This window comes from Pteronotus mesoamericanus, unplaced genomic scaffold (genome assembly GCF_021234165.1).
Source record: "Pteronotus mesoamericanus isolate MK-2021 breed Mesoamerican mustached bat unplaced genomic scaffold, CSHL_Meso_final contig_192, whole genome shotgun sequence".
Classification (NCBI taxonomy): Eukaryota; Metazoa; Chordata; class Mammalia; order Chiroptera; family Mormoopidae; genus Pteronotus; species Pteronotus mesoamericanus.
The window spans coordinates 2,563,098-2,589,181 of NW_026555082.1; the positions used below are offsets into that span (position 1 = coordinate 2,563,098).

The window sequence follows — 26,084 nt, forward strand, 5'->3', positions numbered from 1 at the left end:
AAACATTTTTTGAAAGTTACCCTTTGAGCTGTAATCAGTGAAATGTTGAATGTTTTCCTAAATATTGTGATTATTGGAATGGAATATTTTCTTTTCTGCTACTAATGAACAGTTCACCTTTCAGCAAATCATGAAGGACAGGTGGATCAACGCAGGGCATGAGGAGGATGAGCTCAAACCGTTTGTTGAACCAGAACTAGACATCTCAGACCAGAAAAGAATAGGTAACTGCTCTGCGCCCACACCCTTGTGTACACACAAGAACATATTTCTCTTTTGACTTTTATGCCTAAAACGGAAATAATGGGAAGTTAAACATAAGTTACATGAATTAGCTTAGCTGTTTTGTTATCTTTAAGAACTTATCTATAGTTTCCTTTAGTAGCACTCAGTAACTCACGAATAAGCCAACTGCCTATTTGTGTTAGAAAATGTGCGATCTTTTGGGGCACATAGAGGAAAATTTTTTATTTTATAATACAGTGATCTCTTACTCAACAAAACACATAAACTATATTATGCCCTTCTTCTAGATATCATGGTGGGAATGGGATATTCCCAAGAAGAAATTCAAGAATCACTTAGTAAAATGAAATATGATGAAATCACAGCTACGTATTTGTTGTTGGGGAGAAAATCTTCAGAGGTAAGAGTAATCAGAAAAAAACCCTAAAATATCCTTCATGTAAATTACCAGTTTATGTAAACTGGCGTCTTAGGTTTTATTTTTTAAACATGTGTAACATTTGGTAAATCATTTTTTAGTGTACCCACAAAAAAGAAATCTCACTCTTATTATCTGTATGTTAAGATAATAACCTTTAATGGTAATGCTGTCACAAACTTGATTTTCTTAAGCTAACCCGCAGCTCTTCAGAGGCTAAAAATGAGCATCAGAGGGCGTGACTAGAGCATTCTAAGTTATTTCAGGAAGCTGAGGAGACCATGTCTGTCTGTCCTTCCATGAGACCCCCCCAGCAGGTGCAGCAGCTCTGCTGCCTGGGCCCACGGGGCCGTCCTCTCTGTACGTGGTGCTGCGGCTGCTTTGGAGGGAGCTGCTGGTGAGGGGCTGGTGTGTTCCGAGAAATTTTGTTTCCTACTAGACCATTTGGGTTAGAGTGTGGTTGCTCTTTCTCATTTTCCCTCAGCTGGATGCTAGCGATTCCAGCTCCAGCAGCAATCTCTCCCTTGCGAAGGTGAGGCCCAGCAGTGACCTCAACAACAGCACTGGCCAGTCGCCTCACCACAAGGTGCAGCGAAGTATCTCTTCAAGCCAGAAGCAGCGGCGGTACAGTGACCATGGTAAGTTGAAACTGTTCCAGAGTGTTCTCTGGGCATCTCCCCTTATCCAGGAGGCCTCCTCACATGGCGCAGGGCCTCCCAGGGCCGGGCTGGGCTTGACTTCCATGTCCTCTGGCTGCTGAGAGGGCTCTCTCAGAGCCCCGGCCCCTCAGTACATTCCGTGGCCTCCGAGGGGTGTGAGGCACGGCTGGAACTCTCCCAGTCACCGGTCTGTGACCCCTGCTTCAGTCTCTAGGTCTCAGCTCATTCTCTTCCCCGTCTCTGATGTCTGGTAGAACTTCCTGCTGTGCTGAAAATGTACCGTGTCTTTAATGTGCGGGAGAGTAAGCCACTAGCGACATGTGGCTATTGAGCACTTGAACCGAGGAAACATCTTTCAGTTTTGTTTAATTAAATTTACACAGTCGTGTCCGTGGACAAAGGGCTACCATGTTCAATGGTGCAGCAGCTGGTTTTCCTTCATTGGTTTAAGGTTTGACCTGTGCCATTCTCAGCCACACTGGAGCTGTTGGTGTGTCTAATTTAAGCGCAGGGCTGTGGGGTTCAGGAACCAAATCAGTGTTGGCTTGGTCTAACTTTTTAAAATGCATCCTCACCCAGAACACCCATTTACCTCTTGTTCAGTTCACTTCCCTCCTCTGGACATTGTCCACCTCCATTTTCTCACCTTGAGAACTGGCCCTTAGAACTGCACAGAGCATTCCAGGTGTGGACAGCCTTGGCTTTATACCGGAAGTGATGACGCTTTGCTCGGTTCCAGTTTCTCCTCCTGCAGACACCACCTGTCTACGTTGTTTGAGCTGAAGCAGCACATTGTGCAGATTCTGTCGGTAAACTGCCTGTGTGTCTGCTGTTCAGGGTAGAGCTGAGACCTCAGTGCCTGGCCTGGCTCCAGGACCTGTGCTTGTGGCAGTTGTAGACCAAGCGCTCATCTGGGTCCCTGTCTCTCTCGTGTAATTCATGTTAGTTGCTAATAGGAGGGGTTTTCAAGGCCTCTGGACTGCAGGGCCGTTAGCGAAATACCTCCATGCTGCTCCAAACCATCCAGTTAGAAGGGAGTTGTTCCTACCCTGGCTGGTGTGGCTTGGTTGGTTCGAGCATTGTCCTGGACACCAAAAGGTTGTGGGTTCAATTCCTGGTCAGGGCACATATGGGAGGCAACTGATCAATGCCTCTCTCTCACATTGATGTTTCCTCCCTCTGTCCCTTTTTCTCACTCTAAAATCAATAAATGTATCCTCACCTGAGGATACATTAGTAAATGAAATTGTTACTAAATCCTGGAAGAAAGTTGGTAATGAAGTTCTCTCATATATCTGGTCTCTCTCTTAATAAATTAAATTTTTCCTAAGCATATGGATTCCATCTGGATTGGTTATACCTCTTTTTCCCAGCTCAGAAAATTTTAGAATGAAAAAGAGCTTTCAACATGGTGTCACACACTCACCAAAATGCCATTCTGTCAGTAAGGAAGTAGGCCAAGAGAGCTCACCAAGCCCCTTAAGGATGCTTAGATGTGGGAACACCTAGGACAGAGCCCAGCACTTCGGACTTCTGGTCCCCGCTCCTGTGACTCTGTCCGCTGACCCGCGTGCTTCCTCTTGGACTCCCCTTTCATCATCATCAGCCTGCCTTAGTGGACCCTGTGCTGTTCTGAAGAAGTTCATCGAAGAATGTTTCCAGAAATCCGTGTCCATATGTAGGAAGTCAGTGGCCCAATTCCACATTCTTTATTTTTTGTGGGGAAGAAAGTAGTGGTTAGCAAAGGAAAAACTCGCCTATGTTGCTGGCACTGTTCCTTTAAGTGGTATGAACGGGCTGGGTGCCCAAGGCCCGCCCCTGCACCACCACAGCTTCGTCCGGTCTGTGGTTCTTCACCAGGGACCCGCTTGTGCAGCCCCTGCGTGTGCGTGAGTAGCTTCCTGGGGAAGGTGGTTGCATCAGATGGTCAAGGGGTTCTTTGCTTGGCATTTTTTTTAAAAAGGTAAAGAATCACTAATTTATTAATCAATAAATGGTACTGGGGTATTGGGGGGTTTGGTAGTTACTGGGAAAAAATGCATTCATTTCTCACATCTTATACAAGGGTAGATTCCAATTGCAAGGAAGATCTGAATATAAAAAAATAAAACCACTGATACAGTAAAAGAAAATGTGAGGTAATTTGCTTTTTATCTTGGGCTAGAAAAGGCCTTTCTAACTATGCTGCAAACACTGAAACCTGTGAAAGAAAACACATGACAAATTTGACCTCATAAAAAATCAGGTTTCTGTGTGATAACATCCATGCTGTGGAACATTGCTCACCAGTGAAAGGGACCCAACTGTTGATCCAGTGGCATGGGTGAATCTCAAGGGTGCTGTGCTGAGTGGGAAAAGATCTCAAAGGGTCACATACGGTTGATTCCATTCATATAATTTCTTGAAATAACAGAATTAGAGGTGGAGACCAGGTTAGTGGCGCAGGATTTAGGGGAGAGATGGGGTGGACCAGAGGTGCCTGGGACAGCAGAGTCCCCGAGACCCTTGAGGCCCATGTGGCTCTGCACAGGTGGCTGACGTGTGTGGAACTAAGAGCGCAGATGTGGTCGTGGAAAGTGGGCGGCCCTAACGAAGGGGGTCGGTGGATTGTATCAGTGTCTGTTCCCATTTAGAAGGTTCAGTCTTACAAGAGTTTGTGTTTTTTAAATAGAAATATGGTAATAAAAGTTTCAGAGCAAATCAGTAGTGACACTGAAAGTTCAGAGTGTCATTAGGCATCTCATGGTGTTGAGGAGAAAGATGAGCATTAGCGTAATAACTCCCCGTCCTCGGGTGTACGGGGTGAGGCCGTTTACTCTGGGTGGTACGTGTGCATCACGTTAGTGGGGCTAGTGGTGTGTGCAGCATCTGCTCCTGGAGAGGTTTCTGAAGGGCAAGTGTAGAGCCCAGTAGTGAACATTTTTTAAAATGTACGTGGAAAGCTGGGGACTAGTAAATGAAATTTCCAAATTGAATTCATTACACCAAGCAAACGTTATGCATGAATGGGGAACATCTTAGAGGATTTCACTTTTTTTTTTTTTTTAAGATAAAAATCTTGGGCCATCTTATAAAATATGTTCACTTTCACAGAATAAAATGTGAAACTATATTCTGGCTTCTGAAGAGTGGCCTCTGTATTTTAGCTGGACCAGCTATCCCTGCAGTTGTGGCGTACCCCAAAAGGAGCCAGACCAGCACGGCAGACGGCGACCTCAAAGAAGACGGCGCCCCCTCCCGGAGGCCGGGTGGCAGTACGGCGGGCGGGAAGGGCATCGCGCCCGCCAGCCCCATGCTGGGGAACGCCAGCAATCCCAACAAGGCGGACATTCCTGAGCGCAAGACCGGCTCCGCTGTCCCCAGTGTAAGTCCCGCTGCTCTCTAGAGCGGGGGGTTGTGGGGCAGGAGGACCCCGTGTGCTCATCTGCCCATCGCGTGCGCGCCAGACCCCTTTCTGTCCAAGGCGGTGTCTGGTGATTCCCCAGACGTTTGCTGAGCTTTAGGCTGTGTCGGAAGCTGGGCGGTGGGAAGACCTCGCAACCTCACAGGTGAGACCACCAGATGACAGGAGCACAGACGGGCAACCACACACGCTGGCACCGGGGTTCCAACTGCCTGTGGGCCTGGGGCGGGGGTTCACGCTGCGTGATCAGAGTCCTCACGGTGAAGCGCTTCCACGGCATCTTTACCGTGTGCCAGGTGCTTTTTCATGCATTAGCTTCATTTTAAGGTGAAGAAAATGAATAAAAGTTCGGTAATTGCCTTAAATTACACTGTTGACCTGAATCTACCTCTTAATCCCTGCCCTTAACAAACACTCCTGGCGCTTCAGCTGTATTGGTTAAAATGAACAGACTCTACTCAGCCTCAGACACTCTTCCGGTCACTGCAGCGCGTCCTCTGTGACCGCACGTAGCCGTTGACTCCAGCGCTCCTGGCGTGATTTCTGGGGGGAAGGCGCAGAGCAGGAGCGGTCCTAAGGGGGTTCTGTGGTCGCGCGCCCCCCTTCAGCCCGATGGGGGCGCCGCCCTCCTGTGCCCCAGACCAACCCTGCAGTGAGGCAGGTGGGGGGCTCTGCCGCTCCCTGAGGGAGTCTTGTCTGTGCCTTCCGGGGTGGGGGCGGCTGAAGGAGCCCAGAGGGTTGTGTCCGCGCAGCCTCTGACCTCGGGCTTCGTCCCAGCAACCCTGTGGGGCAGACCTTTTCTTTGGGCGTCTTCACACCGTGAGATTGGAACACCATTCTTTAGTCCCGCAATTTAAATTCCACTTCGAGCTTTTGGTGGCAGTTACCAGAGGAAGGTGAGAACCTTGCGCTCTGCCTCCCTAGCCGTGTCCCTGTCCCCTGCTCGCCTGCACACTGCCCTTTTGTAAATACATCCACACACACTGTCGGTTACCTGTGAGCGATTATCCAGACAGGGGAAGGTAAGATTATTGTCATTCCTCCCATTAGTCCAGGAGTTCTAGATGCCGTCTGCTTGTGCTGAAGGCCGCTGCTGTTTGTCTGAAAAGTGTTCTTATCTGATAAAATTCCGTAGTGACAACTTTTATTCCTTGCTTTTTAAGTTTGAAAGTATTAGCTTTTTTAAAAAATGATGTGAAACGCATGACATATACTTAACCATTGTGAGGCATACTCTTCGGTGACACCTCGTATCTTCACGGTGTCACCTCGTATCTTCACGGTGTCATGAGCCACCCAGTCTTTCTGGTGCAAATTTCTGTACGGACTTAGTGTCCGTTTCCCTTGGGTGTCTACCTAGGAATGCGGTTGCCGGGTTGCCGGGTAGTTCCCCTGTGTGCACCTCCTTAGAGGCTGCCCAGCAGTTTCCCACAGCGGCCGCGTCGCACTGCACCCCCGTCAGGCACGAGGCCGCTGCCTCGCTGCGTCCTGGCCGGCTCGCGCTGCGGCTTTTCACCAGGGCCGCCCTGCCGGTGCGGCGTGGTGCCTCCCTGTGGCTTTGGTTTGCCTTTCCGTGCCGACCAGTGCTGCTCAGCACCGTCCCACCTGCTTCTCGACCACTGGTGTGCCTTCTTTAGGGAAGTATCTGTTCAAGCCCTTAGCCCATTTCTAAATGGGGTTGTTGGTCATTTTGTGGTGGAGTTGCAAGTGTTCTTTATACTGTGTGGAAATTCATGCTTTACATCCTACGTGATTTGTAAAGATTTTCTCCTGTTCTTTTTTTCTCTCACAAAAGACCATGTATTTATTATATGATGCCATTGATAAGATACGGAGTGTCTAGAATAGGTAAATTTATAGGGACAAAATATACATCAGGGGCTTCCCAGGGCCTGAGGGAATGGGAGGTGAGGGGCTGCGCTGAAGGCCCCAGGGTCTCTCCTTAGGTGATGAAGACCCTCGAATAGCCACTGTGGGGGTGGCGCCGCAGCAGTGGGCGCAATAAAAACCACTGGGTCACACACTTTAAATATGAATTATACCACAGTCACGCTGTTTCCGCTGAAAAGTAAAGCAGTTCACTAGGAGGCAAGCGCAGTAACTGCAAGCTCCCTCATACATGGAACCCTGTGCCCTGAGAGTCACCTGCTCTTGTCACCTCAAGGCTGCACAGCAGCCCATCCAGACCGTGTGTTCCCTGTGGACAGCGCAGGGGCGGGCTGGCTGGACACGCACAGAGCGGGCTCCACGGCTTACCTGGCACGTGCTGGTGGAGGACGCAGCACGAGGGCCGGCGTGCTGAGCCCTCCTCTGCCCGCCTGGCTGTCCCTGCAGAGACCCCGGTGGCTTTCTGTCTCTGCTGGTCATTGATGATGTGCTCAGGACAGCGACAGTGCTGCTTCTCCATCCCCTGCTTCCCAGATGCTGAAGACTCTTCCTCAGGAAGGGTCTGGTGTCGCGATGTCATCCGATGTCATGTTCAGTGGGAAACGAGCCAGCCCCTTCAGAGCGCAGGACCAGCCCCGGGAGCCCACTGTCAGAGCTGCGCGGCCGCTCAGCCTCCTGGCACCCCCAGTGCGGCTGGCGCCCCTCCGCAGCCCCGTTCACAGTTCGGCTTCTCTCTCAGAGCCGCCGCAGCGTGAGGGCCCCAGCCACAGGCGCGGACGAAGGGGCGTCCGCATGGGCTCAGCATCCCTCTCGTGTCTATGCAGCACGGGGCGCGGATGCCGCGCGCCCCTCGGCAACACCCTCAGAGGAGAGCGTGCGCTGGGTCAAATCGGAGTTGTTCCCTCCGGCTCTTCCCGCTTGTGGGCTGGACTGCGTGGCTGCCTTCTCCAGTCCTCTCAGCTGCGGTCGGTGCTGGGGCCTTGAGTGCCCCGTTAGCTCCTCCTCCCAGGCTGCCATCTTCTCTTCGTCATCTCATCTCCCGTTCTTGATAGTCTCTGATGCACAAGGTTCTGACTTTGATAGACTGCCGTACCAGGTGGTTGTTGTTGTTGTTGCTGCTGCTGCTATTGCTGTCACTCCTGCTTTTGGTGAGCCATGCCTGTGACTCTTGTCAAATCCAGGGGATGCAGATTTGCCCCTGTGTTTTTCCTAACTTAACTCTTACCTCTTAGGTGTACATCTTTTTTTTTATTTGTATATTTACCTTATATTCATAACACTTGCTTTTTAATTTTTTTCCTACAGTATCAGTCTTTAAGGAGTGCGTCCCTCTGTGTCCCTGCTTTAGGTGGCCATGAGTCACTGCTGTGTGGATTGCAGTGGCCTGCCTTCCCTGTTGCTCTGCCCAGCTGCCCCGCGCAGGGGTGGGCTGGCTGGACACGCATAGAGTGGGCTCCAGGGCTTGCGGGAAACGCGCGCGCGCCCGCTCCCCGACCCCCGCTGGAAGAGGGGAGGGCTGCCACGTTGGCCCGCCTGCTCCGGGCGTGTCTGTGTAGGTTCACTGAGAGACTGAGCACTCATGTTTATGTAGGCAGGGTTTTTCCTCATTGTACCGCACTTACTAAATAGTATAAGACTAAAATGCCCTTTTTTTTTTTTTTTTAATAGAGTAATACAGCATCTGGCGGAATGACACGGCGAAATACTTACGTTTGCAGCGAAAGAACTACAGCTGACAGGCATTCAGTAATTCAGAATGGCAAAGAAAACAGGTAGGAGACCTCGCCTGTTGTCAAGAGCTCTGTTTTTCCCAAGAGAATTGGAAGCATTTTGTTTACTTCTCAGTTTTTATAATCAAAATTCAAATAATAATGGTAAGTATTCACTAGAGGTAAGTTCAATTTGAGTGTGAATTTTTAGTGAAATACTGGAATTCCAAGTTCCCCTCGTCGTCCAGAGCCTGTTCTTCTGGCCAGCTCGCTGTGTGTGGTGATGAAAGGGGTCCCGTTAACCGAGGAACGTCCCCAGAGGAGGTGGATAGCACGCTACGGTTTAATTGTAAAATAGTGAAGTCAGGACTGTTCTGTGCACGTTAACCACTTGATCAAGGCTGAACGGGGGAGGAGAAGGGCCTGAGGCAGGAAGCCCTGCGGCTGGAGGACGCAGACCACCGCGGGTGGGCCAGCCCTCGCCTGCAGGCCGGGGGGACGAGAGTTAACATGGGCTCCGCCCTGGAAGAGACCCACTTGGGCACTGCAGAGTCCTGGGGTGTGTGCAGTCCTCTGAAGGACTGTGCTCTGGCGAGACGCAAGTGCACGTAGGATGAGTGCGCTTTAAAATACTACCACAGTAACATGTCGGTTCAGGAGGGAGTCATCATACAGCTCTCTTGGAGTTACAAGATAAGTAGAGGCTGAGGGGTGGGAGGAAGTGGGTCCAGAGACCATGGCGTAGAGTTGGTTTGTGGGGGAGAGAGGAGGATGGGTTGGTAGAGCCGTTGAATATATTCTCTACAGAACACAGTTCTCAGGCTGTGTGGATTGTCTTCTTTCTTGCTGAAGAGTGGTACGTAAACTAAATCCGGTGAGGTGATCAGGTAAGGTTGCAGAGTAGAAATCTAGGAAATGAGTTCGTATCATCTGTCATTGTCTCCAACCTCTTAACTTGAACATTGCTTAGGCACGTCACGTTCCCACGTCTAGCATCAAAACAGGTTCTTATTTTTTTTCGAAATTTACTCTGAAGTTGCACTGTAAGTTTTCTGTTTCCGTTAGATGTCATTAGTCACATAAAATGTCGGATCACTGACTTGTGTGACCACCTAAGCAAAGGCTCTTCTTCCCTCCTTTGTCCTGACCAGACTGCAGTATTTTTACCTTCCCTCTTCCACAGACCACCCAGCTTTGGGTTGACGTGAAAGTAAAAGCTTGTTTTGTTAGATCATGCTGATTATTGATTGAATTTCTAGAAATGTTAACATTCCCGTATTCTCATTTCCTTTCTTTTATTTTTAATCGTAGTTATTTATTTTTAGAGAGAGGGGAAAGATGGGAGAAAGAGGGGGAGAAACATCAATGTGTGGTTGCCTCTCGCACGCCCCCTGCTGGGGACCTGGCCCGCAACCCAGGCCTGTACCCTGACTGGGAATTGAACCAGCGACCCTTTGGTTCACAGGCCAGCGTTCAGCCCACTGAGCCACACAGCCAGGGCTGTGTTCTCTTTTCTGATTCTTGTGTGTGTGTGTGCTTGTTTTAACCTTGTCTTTTTCTTTATGATTAAAAACTATTAATAACTTACATAGCAGCTAGGCTAGATAGCTTACAAGTTACTGATCAGTATATTCATTTCTTAATAGTAGTCTGTTCTGGTAAATTTTTTACAGTTACATTCTCAAATCTACTAAATTTTTTCTAGTTCAAAGTGATTTAATAGACAGTATCAGTGGAATATTTAATTAGAAGTTTCTAATATGTTGCAGATTTTAGTCTATAGGACTAGAAAAATATCTCATGGCCCTTCCTCTTTTTATAAATTCTTCTAAACTGTTGAACAGTGCATCAGATTCCTTTGGAACTTGAGAGTGTGTGGTTCTCTGAGGTGTAGCCAGGCTTCCTAAGAGGCTGTTAGGATCAGGGTCCGTCCCGTGTTTGTGTTCTGCGTGTGTGCTCTTCTGACCAGCTCCCCTTTCCTGCAGCGGTGCACTCCGCCCTGGAAGTAGTTCTAAGAATTCTCGAATTTTGTTGGCGTCATTGCCTGTCTGTTCTGCTTGCAGACCCCTTCCTTGCGGGGGCTGACTCCTCCTCCTCCGGGCGGGACCACCTTGCTTTAGAAGGTGTCGTCTTTAACCAGACAGAGCTTCAGCGCCTCACCGCTTGGGACGGGGTCCGTATGGTCATAGTGTCTGGATTTTCTTTTCCTACCCGTCTTACAAAAGAACTGGAAGTGGGTTTCCAGTAGTGTGGAAAATTATTGGAGGTTTGAGTGCCAGACTCTAGTGGTCATATTTTTTACTTTCAGGTAAGGCAATAAGTGAATGGGACACCTCTCTCACCCATAGAAGAGATGCCCGATTCACAGATTAGATGCACTGAGCCTTCTCGGTGCACAGATGGCTGCTTAGGCAGGTTGTCACTTGCTCCCCTCCCACGTACACATCGTACTTCTTGCCTGGAATACTGGTGAGCTCCAGGATGCCTGGGTCTGTGCTGACGTCTAGAAGGACATTGACTTCCATTTTTAGCCTTGAATATGTTGGACTTTTTTCTAATGTACGTCAGTGTTTATACAGAATTCAAACACAGGGGTGATGGTGGCTCATGGGAACTGTATGGAGGTGTAAACCAGAGGTACCCACATGTCCTGGACGAGCTCTTCCTCAGCTGTCCTCAGCATTCTCCTTTGAGCATGGAATGGTGTTTTAAAGCCTCACCAAATGTGTTTCTCTTGCCAAGGCAATATAATTTAATAGAGTTCATTTTCATTTTAAAATTAATTTTACTGATTCTTACTAGTGCAGCCTTCCTGTTTTATCAGTTTTACTGTGTGAGAAATAAAGCTAGTCATCGGTGCCTAGTGGGGGCAAGGGCGTAGTGCATTCTTGCTTTGGCCTGAGTCACATGAGAAATTTTCAAAGTACGGCTGTCATTTTGAAACTAGGCGTACTGAAGTCAGCCTGTTCTTGCAGTAGCCCTGGTGTGGTGATTGCACCGACAGCCGTCAGCCTCTCAGAGCGGTGGCCTGTTCCCGCGCTGAGTCAGCGTGGCCCTGGCTGGCATGGTTCGGTGGGTTGAGCACTGGCCCGCAAATCACAAGGTCGCCAGTTCAGTTCCCGGTTGGGGCACATTCCTGGGTTGCAAGCCAGACCCCCCAGCTGGGGGTGTGTGAGAGGCAACCAATCAATGTTTTTTTTTCCCTATTATTATTGTTATTTTTAATTAAATTTTTTTTTATTGTTCAAGTACCGTTGTCTCCATTTTCCCGCCACCACTTTTCTTGCCCCACCCACCCTCAGTCCAGCCCCACGTTGGCTTTGTCCATGAGTCCTTTACGCAGGTTCCTTGACTTGACCCTTCCCCGTCTTTTCCCCGTTACCCCCCCACCTCGGTTACACAATCAGTGTTTCTCTCCCTCTTTTCCTGCCTCACTTCCCTTCCCCCTGAAAATAAATAAATAAAATCTTTTTAAAAAACCAGAGCCAGTGTAAACCGGGCATGAGGGGGCGGAGCCCCATCTTCGCTGCACCCTCGTCCTGTCAGGGTCCCGTTGGTTCCCGGGGTCGCCCACCGCACGGCACCGGCACCGGGCGCGGCAGGTGCCGGCTTCCGTTGTCGATACCGAGCTACCAGCAGGTGCATGGGAAGAATTTCCTCAGTTTACACTGGCTGCGCATCATCTCTCAGTTTCGCGATGTTGCTGACCCCCCGCATGGCGCGGACGCCCCGTTCTGCCTGTCCTGCGCTGTGGGGCTGCTCTAGGAGGCGGCGGCGAGTGTCTTCATCGGGAGGCCCCAGAGAACCGGTGCGGTGCCCCTCGGTACAGCAGCGCGCAACAGAGCCTTTCCAAAGAAGTCTTAGGTGTTCGATGTCACAGATAAATTTTATAAGTGTCAAGCTGCACTGGTATTTTATCCATTTATCCACTTGTCCTGCATCAGGTCACAGGGACTGAGCGGAGAATGCGTGGTCACAGTTACCACATGTGTCTTTTGGATTGTATTTTTTTAATTCTTCTTTTGCCCAATTAGTCCTATGCTTCGAGTCAGCAACCAAAACACTTCATGTCAGAATGTTCTGGTATGGGATAGATATGTCAAACAAATTGAAAATACCTGTCCACTAGTAACCATGAGTGGGTGAGGGTTTAACATTTAAAAAGAAAAAAATCAAACATAAATACAGAGCAACTAGGAAGGGTAATGGGAACTTTGTGTGTCTTGAATTTTAAGAAACACATTGTTATTTCTATTAATGTTAAGGCTTAAAAAATGGTCCTTCCTTGGACCCAGAGCTATTAACACCGCAATGCCATCACTGCCTTGCCTCTGTAGATTGTGTGGGCTAGCCTGCAGAATAGAGCCATCATTTTTACCATCTCCTGGAGGGCAGTTAGTTTGTTTTAATTTTTTAATTTATTTTTAGAGAGAGGGAAAGGGAGGGAGAAAGAGAGAAATACCAATATGTGAGAAAAGCATCAATCCGTCGCCCCTCGCACGCCCCAGCCCCCCCGTGACCCAGGCGTGGGAAGTTGCTGTCCAGCTTCCACGGCCACCAACCTGATGGACTTGTACAATAGTGGGTGTTGTCTGTTGCGGATAAAATTGTTGTGAGTTCAGTTGTACAAACTTAAAATTTAGCAAACATTTACTGAGTGTGCTATTTCCTAAATCAAGGTGCTTGGCCTACTATAGAAGTCAGAAAAACACATCCTTTTTTATTTGTTTGCTCTGTGGTGCAACACAGATTAAATTTCTAAAGAAATAATTCACTTAACTGCTTTCAGGATCAGTATGTCAAAAAACAATCTGTCATGAAAATATCGATTTACACTTCCTTTTTAGGAAGGTCTCTGACTGTAGCAAGGGTCCTTTTTGCTGCAGAGTGTCCATCCAGACTCTTACCTGGCTCATATGCCTTGTAGACCTCGGCTGCGCTGTCCAGTCAACGGCCAGGTGCCTCGGGGAGTAGCTGGAGCGTGGTCTTGCTTGGTACCTGACCAAAAACCTGTTTATCCCCCAGATAAACAAGGGGGATAAACAGTCTTTGGACTGTTTATATTCCCCAGGGAAGAAGCCCACCGACCCTCACCTCCCCTTCTTGCCCTGCTTTCTTTAGTGTGTCCGTTGATCCCAGCTCTCAGTTTGGACACGTGAGTGTCGGCATCTGGCAGGGGAATAAAGTGTGTTGACCCTGGTCCTGCCCTCCGCAGACTGAACAGAGCACAGAGAGCGTGTTTATCTGTAACTTGTTAAAAATAAAATTCAGTTCTGTGTATTTGTATGTATATGTTGGGAACAAGCAAGCATTCCTTCGTACAGTTGGATTAGTTAGGTGGCAAGTGACAGAGCCCTGTACGAACAAGCTAAAATGAAACAGGGCATCTGCGCGTCCCTAAAACTGGGAAGTCGACGCACAGGACCAGGACGCAGCTCCATGCTGGGTTCTACCGCCTCTGCCGTGGGTCCTCGCCGGGGCCTGGCAACATCAGACTTGCCATCTTCCCACACCTGGCTGTGCTCAGACAGAAGCCCTGGGGTGTCTCCTTCGTCCCTGTCGGTCTGGCCCCGAGCCTGACACTGGGGGGACTGGCCAGGGAGGCTGGGGCCGTCTGGAGTGGAGTCAGCAACATCCAGGGCCCAGGAGCCTCCCTGCAAGCGGGGCCCAGCTGGTGGTGCCACAAGGAACGAGTGGGCACCAAGGGGCAAAGACACAAAGCTGAACCCGTGCTTATCTTTCTGAGGTGTGCGCTTCTCGTATTTCTGTGGCTGTAGTCGGGCCACTCTCCCAAGTCAGAGGACGGAATTCTCAGACAGAAGTTCAGGCACAGGCAGGTCGTGCTGAGCCACTTGTTATAAAGGCCTGTCCCCCTCGTGCTGGGGCTGTCAGAACTCCCGTGGCTCATCGCACTGACTTCCTTCTCAGGTGGGAGAGTGCTTCCCGGGCACCCGCTCCGGCCGGGCCCTCTGCTCACACGGGGGCACCTTGGTGGGAGGGAGTGCAGGTCTGACTTTCAGGGCGCCAAGGAGAGGGGCGGCACTGCCACCCTGGTGGGGAACAGCAGGCATGTGCGCCGACTGCACTGGAGGGAGTGCACGCAGGCCCGCCTTCCCGGCCCCAGAGAGAGGCTCCTGGGCGCGTTCTTTGACCTGATGCTTGACCAGGGGGCTACATAGTGTCGGGGGGGCCAGAGAGAGTCCTGGGAGGTGATGCAGAAGACGAAACCTGGAGAGGGGGCAGGGGCCAGGCTCTGGGTGCCTGAGGGTGCGAGCTGGGCGCCAGGGTGAGTGGAGTTGGAACCTCACCCTGAAGACTGTGCTTTTTGAAAGGTTACGAGGGTTTGTATTTTAGGCAGCTCACAGCTGCATGGTGGACAGATCAGAGGGAGTGTCAGTGAAGGCCAGGGGTCGGCGGCAGGCGGAGTGCTGGGCAGAGCTGCTCTGCATAGTGGGGTGGGAGGGAAAGAACGCGGTGGTCCCTGGGCTTCAGGCTCTGAAGGAGGACAGCTGGGATGTGGCATCCTGATTATCCTTAAAGCAGAGAAGCTGCCAAGGCCACGACGACCGAGCTGGAGTTACAGAGGCGAGACCCTGGCTTTGTCCGCAGCTGTGTGTGCCAGGGGCCTCCCATGTGGCCACTTCTGTCTGTCAAGCCCAAGCCATTCATTCTCTCTCTGGTCCCACCTTGAGAAATGGGGCTCCTCTGACCCCTCCAGAATTTAGACTTGCTTGTGAAGGAGTGTCCATTGAGAAGGAAGATTCTCAGCTCTGCTCACACCGCGTAAGGCACTTTGATAAGTGACAGCCAGTACACGAGTCGCTGTGCCGTGGGAGCGGGTCGGGAGCGCAGCGTGTCCACACTCCAGCCTGGCGTTGCCAGGTCCCTGTGTGCGGAGACCCGTCTTCCAGGAGAGGCTTCCTTTTGTGCGTAGCTCAGAAGTCACAGGCCCTCTGACATCAGCAGCCACACCTGGAAGATGTTTCCTTTAAAGCTAGTAAACTTTTAAAACTATGGTTTGCAAATAAGCAGCTACAAGTTAGCTGTTGCTTCAGAATCCCCAAACCAAGTCTAAGAGATTGTGGTTTTTGACAGAAATGAGGTAGTTGGGGGAGGAAGGCGTGTGCTTTAAACCACGGGTCACTCTTTGTGTCCCTGGTCCATCACACTGTTGTTTCTGCCTCTGCCTGCACCCACACCCCTCCCAGCCTGCCAGAAACGTGCGCTTGCGCACCTGGCCCTGCCTCAGTTTGTACCACACCTTCCACCTGTTGGCTGAAGCACCGGAAGTCGATGTCCCTGTCGGCCTCTGGGCCTCAGAGGTGAGGTTACCTCCAGGAGACAGTGAGAGAGAGAACATCAGGGCTGTGTAAGAAACATGCCCATTCCTTGTGGCTCCAACAGGCACCTGCTCCTTCTTAACTTGGTGCCGTGGATTTTATAGTCCAAGGTCTCATGCAGCTGTCCACGCAGTGCTCCTCCTGTGGGTGGTGGCAGTGCCACGCCTCCTGTCTGCGGTGCCCCGGCTGTCCCTGTCTTCGCGCCTCTGCGCACTGCAGGGGTGAGGACACCGCTGCTCTGCAGTGGCCTCCAGCGTGCGGAGCCTCACAACATTTATGCCACGTGTGTGCTGCCAAACCTTTTCAGTTGCCTGTTCTCCCATTTCGCCTGCGTAGCCTTTGTTTCTTGTGTGTCTGCAAGGTTCTTTGCATGTGAGCGAGTTGAGAGGGATGCAAAGGAAAAACGCTTGAGTTTCAAGTCATTTCCTAGAATTTCCCTGCATCATCTTGTCCTTGGAGATATGTCTGCCATTCCCTTAAGTGCCATGAGGCTTTGATGCATTGTGTATGACTCCCCTCGTCCCCTTTGCCACTGAACTCACCTTTTGCTCCTGAGTTCGGTGAAATACCCCTTGGGTCTGGATTTATTAAAACTGATTTTTTTCCTCTGTATAAAAGGTATATTGTGACTGGAAATTGCCGTGTGCTATGTTTCCACAAAGATGGGATTTGATGAACGAAGTTGTAAGGGTCTGTGCTTTCTGACTCCGCAGCGCTGTTCCCGATCAGAGAACTCCAGTCGCTTCCACACACAGTATTAGCAGCGCCGCCACGCCGGACCGCATCCGCTTCCCACGAGGCACTGCCAGCCGCAGCACCTTCCACGGCCAGCCCCGGGAGCGGCGGACCGCCACGTACAACGGCCCGCCCGCCTCACCCAGCCTGTCTCACGAAGCCACCCCGTTGTCACAGACCCGGAGCCGGGGCTCCACTAATCTTTTCAGTAAATTAACCTCAAAACTCACAAGGAGGTACGTGCCAGGGTGGGGCTGGTGGGTGGGCGCAGAAGACTTGCCTTCTTCGTGTGCTGAGCCTCCGCCTGGCTGCGGTTTATTTTGTCTTCAGCGCATGTTTTTCTGCTTTATATCAAACTAGACTTTAAAAACTGTTCGGAGAGAAATCCCAGTAAAAGTTCTCCAGCCCCAGGGAGGCGGTGGCCCTGTGGCCGCTGTGCTTTGTGTCGCACGCTTTCTGCCGAGGCGGTCGCTGGGGTGTGCCGAGCCCGAGCCTGGGTCGGCAGGGCTGACGGGGGCTCTGCGTTCGTGCGGTCGGTCACCAGGAAGGGCTCGCTTCCTCTCCCACGTTTCATTTCGTTGTCACCGGGATGCACTTTCTTAGAGTCTGAATCTTGAAAATGATGCGTCTGCTGGTCTCCATAACTGATAGTGAGGACAAGGTAACGTTCTTAAATGGTGTAGTTACGGAGAAACTATCCCTGGTTTATTCTCACTGAGAAACTAGTACCAGATGGTATATGAAATCCTCCATGTGTCCATAGGCTGCCATTTGCAGCCTTGGGAAATCTCCAGAAATCTCTATGGGGCCATTGATGTATTTTAACGTTATTTCCATAATCTAGCTAGAGGTTGCAAAAGCCTAGAAACACTGGCTGCTACGAGGGGAAAAAGAAAAGATGCCACTTTGTTACCATAAGCAGAGGTACTCACCTTGAGCCAGGAACTCACACAGGAAACCTGAGGGCCCGGCATTCCCAGAGCAGACCCCGGAAGGGAGCCTGCGTGGACCGGGGCGCCTTGGGTGCCCTGCGGGGCTGCTGCTCCCAGGCCTCTTGTTCGTCGCCGGTGTCTCGCTCCCGGCACAGCGGGCACCTTCTCAGCCTCGATGGCTGCCGCCCTGCCCCTGTCTCCGCAGTCTCCTTGGGCCCATCACCCTGCTGCTCAGGGTCATACCGCCTTCCTCGTTTAACCTGTGAGCTAAGCACCCCCTCTGCGGTCTCCTTCCTTCCTTCAGTAATTGTGTTTTAGATCAGTCATCTAAAACTTAGAGAGGCCGCGTTAAACTGTGTCCCTCGCGGATGTGTTTGTTGTTGGGATGCGGAGTACCAGATTAGGGAGGACTTCTGACATCCAGTGGCATCAGCGAGAGGTCAGAGCATTCAGAAGGTTCCAGTCTGGCCTCCTACCCTCTTCTTGGCCTCTTTGCCAAGACACGTCATGCCAGACAGACCGGGCAGAAGAGCAGGTGGTCGCAGGGTCTTGCCCGGTTTGGAGCTCAGTCCAAGAAGCGTCTGGCAACCCACAGACTAACTTGCTTTTTCCTTGCAGTGTCACCCCACAGCCTAGCCCAGGCCGCCCTGTCCCCCCGCGCCTCCTGCAGGGCCGCGGCTGAAACGGAGGCGGCCCCTCACTCTGACACGTGGGTGGAAGATGAAGCCCAGGTGTCAGTCACCTGGCTGCTCCCCTCCCTGGCCCTGCTTACTGCCACTGGTGTTTCTCCTGTTGAGCTCTGAGCGCAGAGGGGACAGCAGCCAGGTCTGGCTGAGGGCTAGTCACGGCAGTCAACTTGGTGTCCCTGCACTTCGTCTGTAGTGGGCTCGTCATTAAAATCCTTGAATTTATTTAATCGTCTCCTTTGTGCTCTTGTTTTTTTGATTTTTTGGTGTTTTTTGGTTTTTGTTTGTTGTTGGTTTTTTTTTTTTGGTCATCTTCATACTGTCACTGGTAAAGATGGTATCAGCTACCGTTTATCAAGTGCTAGCTGTGCGCTGAGAGGAGTAGGTGTCTGTGGAGTTGTAGGGATAGACACACTCGCTTGACACTTATAAACACACACACACCCTCCCACACGCACTCCGTCTGCACAGCCTGCCTGCGACGTGGGTGCTGCCCGATTTCGTGGAGGAGCCCGGAGGCGAGGCGCAGAGAGATGAGGGCAGACATGTAAGGCCCTGCGCCAGGCGAGCGCCGAGCCAGCCCGCGACTCCAGGAAAGGCCCCTGCAGCCCCCGCGGCGCGCCCCCCACCCTGCTCCCGCCCCAGCAGCATCTGCCAGCTCTTGCGTGGGCCAGAGTCCTTGCCTCCGTTCCTAATTGGACTTATTTCATATATCTCCATTGGAATTGGAGACTCGGGCTTCTTGTTTTAAAAATTCTGGAGGTGGTTATTGTATTTTACATTTCCACCCCACGGTTTTCAGAAAGGTGGTCTTCTGTTTGTGGAAGTTGGCAAGCCGCGGGCTGCAGTTGCCCTTGCTGTGCGCTCCGAGGGCTCACGACCGTTGTCCTGACTGCTGTCCTCAGCGTCAGCTTCCGGCCCTGCCCTGACAGGGCGGCCAGCGTGGCAGCCAGAGAGCCAAAGGCTCAGGCACTGGCACCCGGAAGCTGCAGAGGGGACCGCCCGCGTGGCGGGCGAGGCCAGGGCTGCGCCCCGCTCTGTCCCACAGGCTGGGGCAGCTGGGGGCCCGCTGCCCTGGAGGCCCTGCCTCCTGCACGGCCTGCTCTTGCCCTGAAGGGCCCAGGGAGGGAAAGGCCGGGAAAGCAGCCCTGTGGCCCCGGACCAGCACCCCTGGCTTTCTCAGGCAGAAAACTCAGACATGAAAATATGTTTTAAAGGCCTTCTAATCAATTTCCAGCTAAAACAGTCTTTTGAATGATACTGCCTTTATTTGTTGCTGAACTATTTTCAAAACGTTTGCAACGCGTGACCTTCTGTACTTGCTGAGTACCACATTCGACCGATTGTGAAGTTGTTGGTGCTCGCTTTTACAGTGTGAGAGACTTTTAAATTGGTCAGTATCTCGAGCAGTGCCAAAGTTATCCCAGATTAGAAAAAATAAATTCAGGGGTTCATTAGTTCAGTCATCAGCAAATGCACACGCGTGCCGCCTCTGCCCAGGCACAACGCAGGGCTGAGAAAGAATTCGGCTGGTTCAGGCCGCGCTTGCCCCAGGTGCTGGCAGCCCAGCCACTGGCCCGACCCATAGCTGGACGTCCCTGTGGCCGGGTTCTGTGCGGCATGCCCTGTGCACCTTCCAAGAACTTCGTGACAGGCAGTCAAACGCCGCTTTCCTAGTTTATCACGCAGATGTGCAAGTGGACAGTCATGCATTTTCATTCATTTCAGGATATGAAACTGAAAAGTCTGCTTTAATTTTAAACCCTAATGGCTTAGTTTTTATTAAAAACTAATTTATAACCACTGTTAACGTTTAAATCATCCTCCTGAAGTAGTGATTCTCTTAATGGTTAAACATTCTATAATGAATTTTTTCATGGTTCTGTATAAGAATGAAATTTTTGTTCATAAGACATGCTGAAGAAAACTGACAAATGCTATTACTAGTTTATTGCAAATGACTGTAGCCATTTATTTAAAACAAGATGTTGACTTTCTTACCTTAAAGTAGATCCACGTGAAGAGCCTTAGACAAGCTTTATCACAGCTGATGCCGCTCTTCACTGCGCGTTTGCTCACCAGCACAGACTTGGACATTTCTCCTTAAAAGGTTGCATACTCACCTACCTGTAATAATTTACTTTTTCAACATGTTTCATTGTTCATTGGACAGAAGAGGAGCCCTGTTTTATTTGTTGTTTTTCTTTCTCTATATAATTGACTAGATTTTGTATTTCATTTGTGCAAGTCATTTTTGTTAATTTTTTTTTTTTGGCTTGATTTCTTTTAGAAACATGTCATTCAGGTTTATCAAAAGGTAGGATATATCCATATATATACACATATATATATATATATACACACATATATATATATATACACACACACCTTTTTTTTTTTTCAATCCTCACCCCAAAATGGCTCCTGCTATTAACATCAGGTTTGGCTTTCTAGCCCTGTTGTTGTTATGTATGTTTTTGTGTTTTGTTTTGTTTTTTACTTAAAAAAACTAAACTTTCTGCTGAGAACTAAATACTTATTTCTTTGAAAGGAGACTGTGGAGAGAACTAGATTAACCCTGTCAGGCACTTGTAAAGGCCCTGCGGCACCACGTAACAAGAGGCCTGCGCATGCTCTGTGCACTGCCCCTGTAGTGGGGTCATTTAGCATCCAAGCAATTAATTCTGCCTTCATACTAATAGCACTCAGCATGCTTCCCTCTGAGGGACGAGGCTCGCGGTAACATGAATGTGCGTTTATGGTTAGCCTCAAGCGGGCAAAGGTAAGTGCTGATGTGTGTGGCGTCGGTTTTTATTTCATGGAACATGGAATGAACAAAAGGTTTTAAAGTGACAGGAAAACAAGCTAAAATGCTGATACTGGAGAGGAGCATAAAAGGCAAACCTTACAGCCTTATCAGCTTTGGGCTTTGGGCAGCTGCATAGCAGAAATGTTTGAGTGTTTTTAGAGTTGAAGAGTAAATAGTATTCTATCTAAAAGCCACTTTCCACCAACCACTGAAGAAAGCACGTCTCGTTTTTAATTAAAACATTTACTGCAGTCACTGTTACTCCCACTAGATGACTGGTGTCCGGTGCTGACAGCCAGGAGACCGACAGCGTTGCTCCCGACCTTGGGACGCACGCAGACGAGGCAGGGGAGCTGCCGCTGGGGCCGCGCCGGGCCTCCCGTGTTGGGGGAGCCAGTGGGCCCCTGAGAGGCTCTGCTGGCCCCAGGTCACGGCCACACCGGGAAGGCTGCTTTCCTCCCGAGGGGGGCGCTGGTCCGTAGTGGCTCTGAATTGATCTCCCCAGTCGCCTGGTTTTCCTTGGGCATAAAATTTTGTAATCAAATTCAACTAAATCCATCCAGTTTCCTTTCATTGGAAACCAGCTGTACTCGGGGGAGCAATTGAAAAGGCCGGACTGACACCTTCGGTCCGAGGCCAGGAACGCTCAGCCGCCAGGGCCGGGCAGGATGCCTGTCGCGTCGGGAAGCCGGTGAGCAGCCCACTGCTGCTTGGCCTGGGGGCCTGGAGAGGAGGGGTCCCCGCAGGGGGAGAGGAGCCCTAAGCTCACCGGTGGCTTGGGGTCCGGCGGTTCTGCGGTGCTGTGTTTGTGCTGGCGACCTGTGCTGCCGTGTAAGACCTCTTTTCTCTCTCCCCACTTCTCTGCTTCTCCTCCTGTTCCCGGAGGCTTCCGACTGAATATGAGAGGAACGGGAGATATGAGGGCTCCAGGTGAGGGGTTCGATTTTTTAACTATAACTGTGTTTTATACTAAAACCTGGCAGAGGGGATGCTTTTTCCTGCTGTTCTGTGGGTTGCTGGGTGGGCGCGTACTCTGGCTGGGACACACAAGGGCCACTGCTGCCCCCAAGCCTTGGGCTGGGCCAGCGCTGCACCACTCCCCAGGGCCACAGGAGGGCGCCAAAGGGTCGCCTCCTGGTCCTGCCTGACCTGGGCTTCACCTGGGCCCTAACACCCTGAACTGAGTTCTATTCCTTGGTGGGATTGTTCCAGACGCCTTGATGATCCCTAGCATAGTTGTGTCAAGGCATGAAAGCAGACTAGTGAACAGAATTTTCATATTTCAGATTAGACTTTTAAAAGAATGACTGTGTAGTCGAGTGTTTTGCTTTTAAGTTATGTATAGCTGTGATTGCCCAGGCTTGGACGAGGGGTCACCAGTCAGGCTCAGGGCCCTGTCTCCATCGGTGGTCCCTCCCTGTGCCCCCTTCATAGTGGTCGCCACGCACCGTGTCAGGCCCGTGCGGACCCACGGGCTCCCTTCCTGGTCTCTCTGGAACACAGCTCTTGTCCTCTGACGTTCCTGAGTGAAAACCTGCAGTGGCCCCGTTGCTTGCCCGCCACATCCCGTGAGGCCGTGCGTGGCCTCGGCTGCACCCCCCAGCAGAGGCAGAACGACGGGGCGGGGGGCGCCCCCAGGCGTGGGGGCGCTGGCGGGCACACGTGCCCCAGGCAGTCCGTCGGCCCCCGCGAGCGCCTCAGCCCCAAACGGCCCGTGCCTTCCGCACCCCTGGCCTCTGCGGGTGCTCCCTGTGCTTGCACGCGGAGGCGCTGGCCCCCTCCGTGGTATTGTGGAACCTGAGGGCTCTCCGCAGCTCTTCGCAGACGCCCCTGCCCCGGGTCAAGTCTCCTCATCCGCCCGCTGTGCCCGGCGCCCCTCGCACGAGGCAGGCAGGACCTCTCCCCTGTGGGCCCCTTGCTGCCGCCGCCGGGCCTTCCCTGTGCGAGGGCTGCTTCCCTGGGGGGGCAGGTGGCCCGTCCCTGACCCTGGCTTAGTTTGAGAGCTTTTGTTTTTATAATCCATTCAGTATCCGACACAGTGTTTTATACGTAGGAGGCTCCCAGCCCCTTCGGGTGGAGGTGAATCTGACGGGATAGTCTACTGGCAGGCTGGCGACAGGGAGAGCTGTGTGCACAGTAACACCTGTGGCCCTCTCAGCTCTGATGAATTTGCCACAAGATTAAGTGCATTTAACATCCTGTACTGGGTGTTTTTCATGCACAAGAGCGTTAGGTATTCACTGCCCTCATCGAGGCCTCCACGGAGACAGGCCGGGGGATGCAATTAGCAGTTTGTGTCAGTAACGATCAAGCGCCTCAGACAGTAAGGTGGTAGAGGCCAGTCCTCGGGACTTCTGAGGGGACCGTGCCTGGGCCCGCCTGTGACAGCGCCTCGTGGGTGTGGGGGCCGCAGCTTATCCTTGGGGATCCATAGTTTGCATTCAGATGGGTCGCTTTGGCACTCAGCAGCAAATGTGCCTTAACATTTCACTTGTCTCGGTGTTAAAAAAAAGTCACCTAAGAATTCTTTTTAACTGAAACTAGATGTTTAAGTTAACAAAAAAGAAGGGAAAAATACTGAGGTGGGTGGAGGGGATTGAGAGAGTGGCCCTGCCCCACCCCAGCTGCGTGCTCAGCCTCTGGGGCTGTTGGCAGGGGAAGCCTGTAAACTGCTGACTGCCCGGCTCCCCGGGGCCAGAGGTGCGGTGGAGGCCGTGGTGAGTTAAAAGGAGCCTCACGGTCGACAAGCTGGGCTCTTGCGCATGTGCTCAGCTCACGCACTCTCCCCTGCCCCCTTCTCTGCTTTGCCTGATTCAACAGATTGCTTCTTTAAAGTTTAGTAAGCACGTGGCTGGTGGGGATTCTGCAGCCAGGTAGGTCTGTGTCCATAGCTTACGGTTTTGGGGGAAGCAAGTAGATAAATACCTCTTAGAAAAGGAACAGATAACCACATGTGAGCCTGTGCAGGAAAAACGTAGGTGTCGGTCCTCACGCTGTAGGGGAGTCGATCACGCACTAGCTAGAGTAGAAAGGGCTGGCTTTCCTGTGCAAATGAAAATAAACCTGCCACTGTGCGTTTCAGTCGCAACGTATCTGCTGAGCAAAAGGATGAAAACAAGGAAGCGAAACCTCGTTCCCTGCGCTTTACCTGGAGCATGAAAACCACTAGTTCTATGGACCCCAATGACATGATGCGGGAAATCCGCAAAGTCCTGGACGCCAACAACTGCGACTATGAGCAGAGAGAGCGCTTCCTACTCTTCTGTGTCCACGGGGACGGGCACGCCGAGAACCTCGTGCAGTGGGAGATGGAGGTGTGCAAGCTGCCCAGACTGTCTCTGAACGGGGTCCGGTTCAAGCGGATATCGGGGACATCCATAGCTTTCAAAAATATTGCTTCCAAAATTGCCAATGAGCTAAAGCTGTAACCCAGTAATTATGGTGTAAATTAAAGTAGCCGTCTACAGTTTTCCTGAACACTGATGGAAATGTATAGAATAATATTTAGGCAATAACGTCTGCATCTTCTAAATCATGATATTAAACGTGAGGACGAGAGCACGCCTGGGAGCCCGCGCTGGCCTTTTTCTACGAATGCACTACATTAAAGCTGTGTGACACGTGTGCCCTCTGTCTTCCTTCCAGTGCCCTGACGGTCAGCGTGTGAGCCCCGCCTCCACGGGCCCCCTGGGGGCGCATGGGCCGTGGGGGGCGGGTAGTGTATACGGAAGCCTCTCCCTGCCCTGGCAGCCAGAGCTGTTCCCAGTACCTCTGTGGGAGATCATTTGGTGCTAAAACGTTAAAGTTGCCAAGGAGGAAAATACTGAACTACTACTAAGAATTAACCTTACGATTAGCTGATGATGAATACAGGTTTACAGTTCATGCCTGTGGTTTTCTGTTTGTTGTTCCGTGTTTTTTTAGTGCAAAAGGTTTAAATTTATAGTTGTGAACATTGCTTGTGTTTTTATAAGTAGATTCACAAGATAATTAAAAATTCACTTTTTCTCAGTAAAACCTCGCATTGTCTCCTAGTACTGTATTTAAGACTCAGATTCAGGTAGTGACAAAAGTACCTGTTTTTGCCTTCACTGCAAGTTGAACAGCAGCACCGGAAAGTGTGTGAGGCCTGGGGCCACGGTGTCCTCAGCGGCGGCCCTAACCTCTTGAGATGATGAGCATCTTCTCTCCCCAGAGACCGCGGAGGGAGGAGAGGCCCCCGGCGGCCCCCTGGCGGCTGAGGAGGGGGCGGCAGGCGGGGCAGGCTGCCTCGCAGGCCCCCACACGCCCGCATGCAGGCCGCAGGGCTGGGCGGCTCTGGGTCTCTTGTCCGTGAAGTACGTAATTTTCTTCTCGTTTTCCGTGACTCAGTCTGTGAATTCGACTGACAGCTTTTTTCCAGCATCTGCCTGGTACGTGTGGAGCCGTGATCTCAAAGGTCAGGCTGATGCTTCACATTCACCAGGGAATTGCCACGTTGATTGGTCTGCTGTTTGGATTCTGGGTTTCTTGTTGGTCACACAGTAGGAAAGTCTTCATAGTCACTCAGTCAAACACGTCTGCCACTGCGGGCACTGTCCTGTGTTTGGGACATGTCCATGAACAAAACATAGATCCCTAGTCTCTTAAAGCGTACGTTGTAATAGGATGGCAGTCAGTCAACAGTCCCAAGTCAAGTCCCCACCATGGAACAAAATGGTGAAAGCCATGAAAAAAATCGCAGCCAGGGTAGGGCATCACAGAGGTCCCAGGGTTCAGACGGGCGCCTGTGCAGTCGCGTGGTGGGGGTGGGGTGCTCGAGCAGATCCTGGGCTCCGGAGGCGGCCCCGGGCAAGGCCTGAGGCCGGAGTGGGCGCGGGGTGCCGGGTGTCGCAGCGGGGTGCCAGCTGGGCCCAGACAGCCCTTCGCCGCAGGCGCGCGCCCAGCCCAGACGTGGAGCTGCCGGTGCTCTCCGGCAGAGGGCCGCGCCGCGCCGCGGCACCCTCATGGCGAGCGTGCAGGTTCTTGGCGGTAATTAGGGGGTGCTGGCCCGGCGAGACGGTGGTTGGGGTCTGGGTATGTTTTGAAATGAGTCAAATGCCTTTGCTCTGGAGTTAGATACAGGTGGGTAAGAAAAAGCCAAGGGCAACTGTATGGTTTCTGGCCTGAGCAGCAGAAAGAATGGGGGAAGGGGTGCGGGGCCTCTGGCTGTGGAGAGGCTTGGGCGGGGGGCGGGGGGCGAGTTGTGACCCCAGGCGGAGACGGCGGGGAGACCCTGGGG

General features: G+C 51.6%; 1 protein-coding gene across 5 annotated transcripts in view; it reads left to right on the forward strand.

Annotated features, from left to right (window-relative positions):
* MARK3 (microtubule affinity regulating kinase 3) overlaps positions 1 to 24,783 on the forward strand; it is an 84,895-nt gene extending 60,112 nt beyond the window's left edge. The window contains exons 8-16 of one of the 5 annotated variants that reach the window (XM_054567751.1): positions 125 to 224; positions 534 to 646; positions 1,149 to 1,302; positions 4,470 to 4,687; positions 8,282 to 8,385; positions 16,376 to 16,633; positions 20,306 to 20,332; positions 21,710 to 21,754; positions 23,907 to 24,783. In XM_054567751.1, coding sequence (XP_054423726.1) covers positions 125 to 224; positions 534 to 646; positions 1,149 to 1,302; positions 4,470 to 4,687; positions 8,282 to 8,385; positions 16,376 to 16,633; positions 20,306 to 20,332; positions 21,710 to 21,754; positions 23,907 to 24,252 — 1,365 coding nt within the window. In that variant the 3' untranslated portion in view covers positions 24,253 to 24,783. Of the gene's footprint in view, positions 1 to 124; positions 225 to 533; positions 647 to 1,148; positions 1,303 to 4,469; positions 4,688 to 8,281; positions 8,386 to 16,375; positions 16,634 to 17,947; positions 18,229 to 20,305; positions 20,333 to 21,709; positions 21,755 to 23,906 lie in introns of those variants that run through there. The other 4 variants (XM_054567747.1, XM_054567748.1, XM_054567750.1 and 1 more) reach the window with 4 other exon arrangements.
* The last annotated feature ends 1,301 nt before the right edge of the window (positions 24,784 to 26,084 follow it).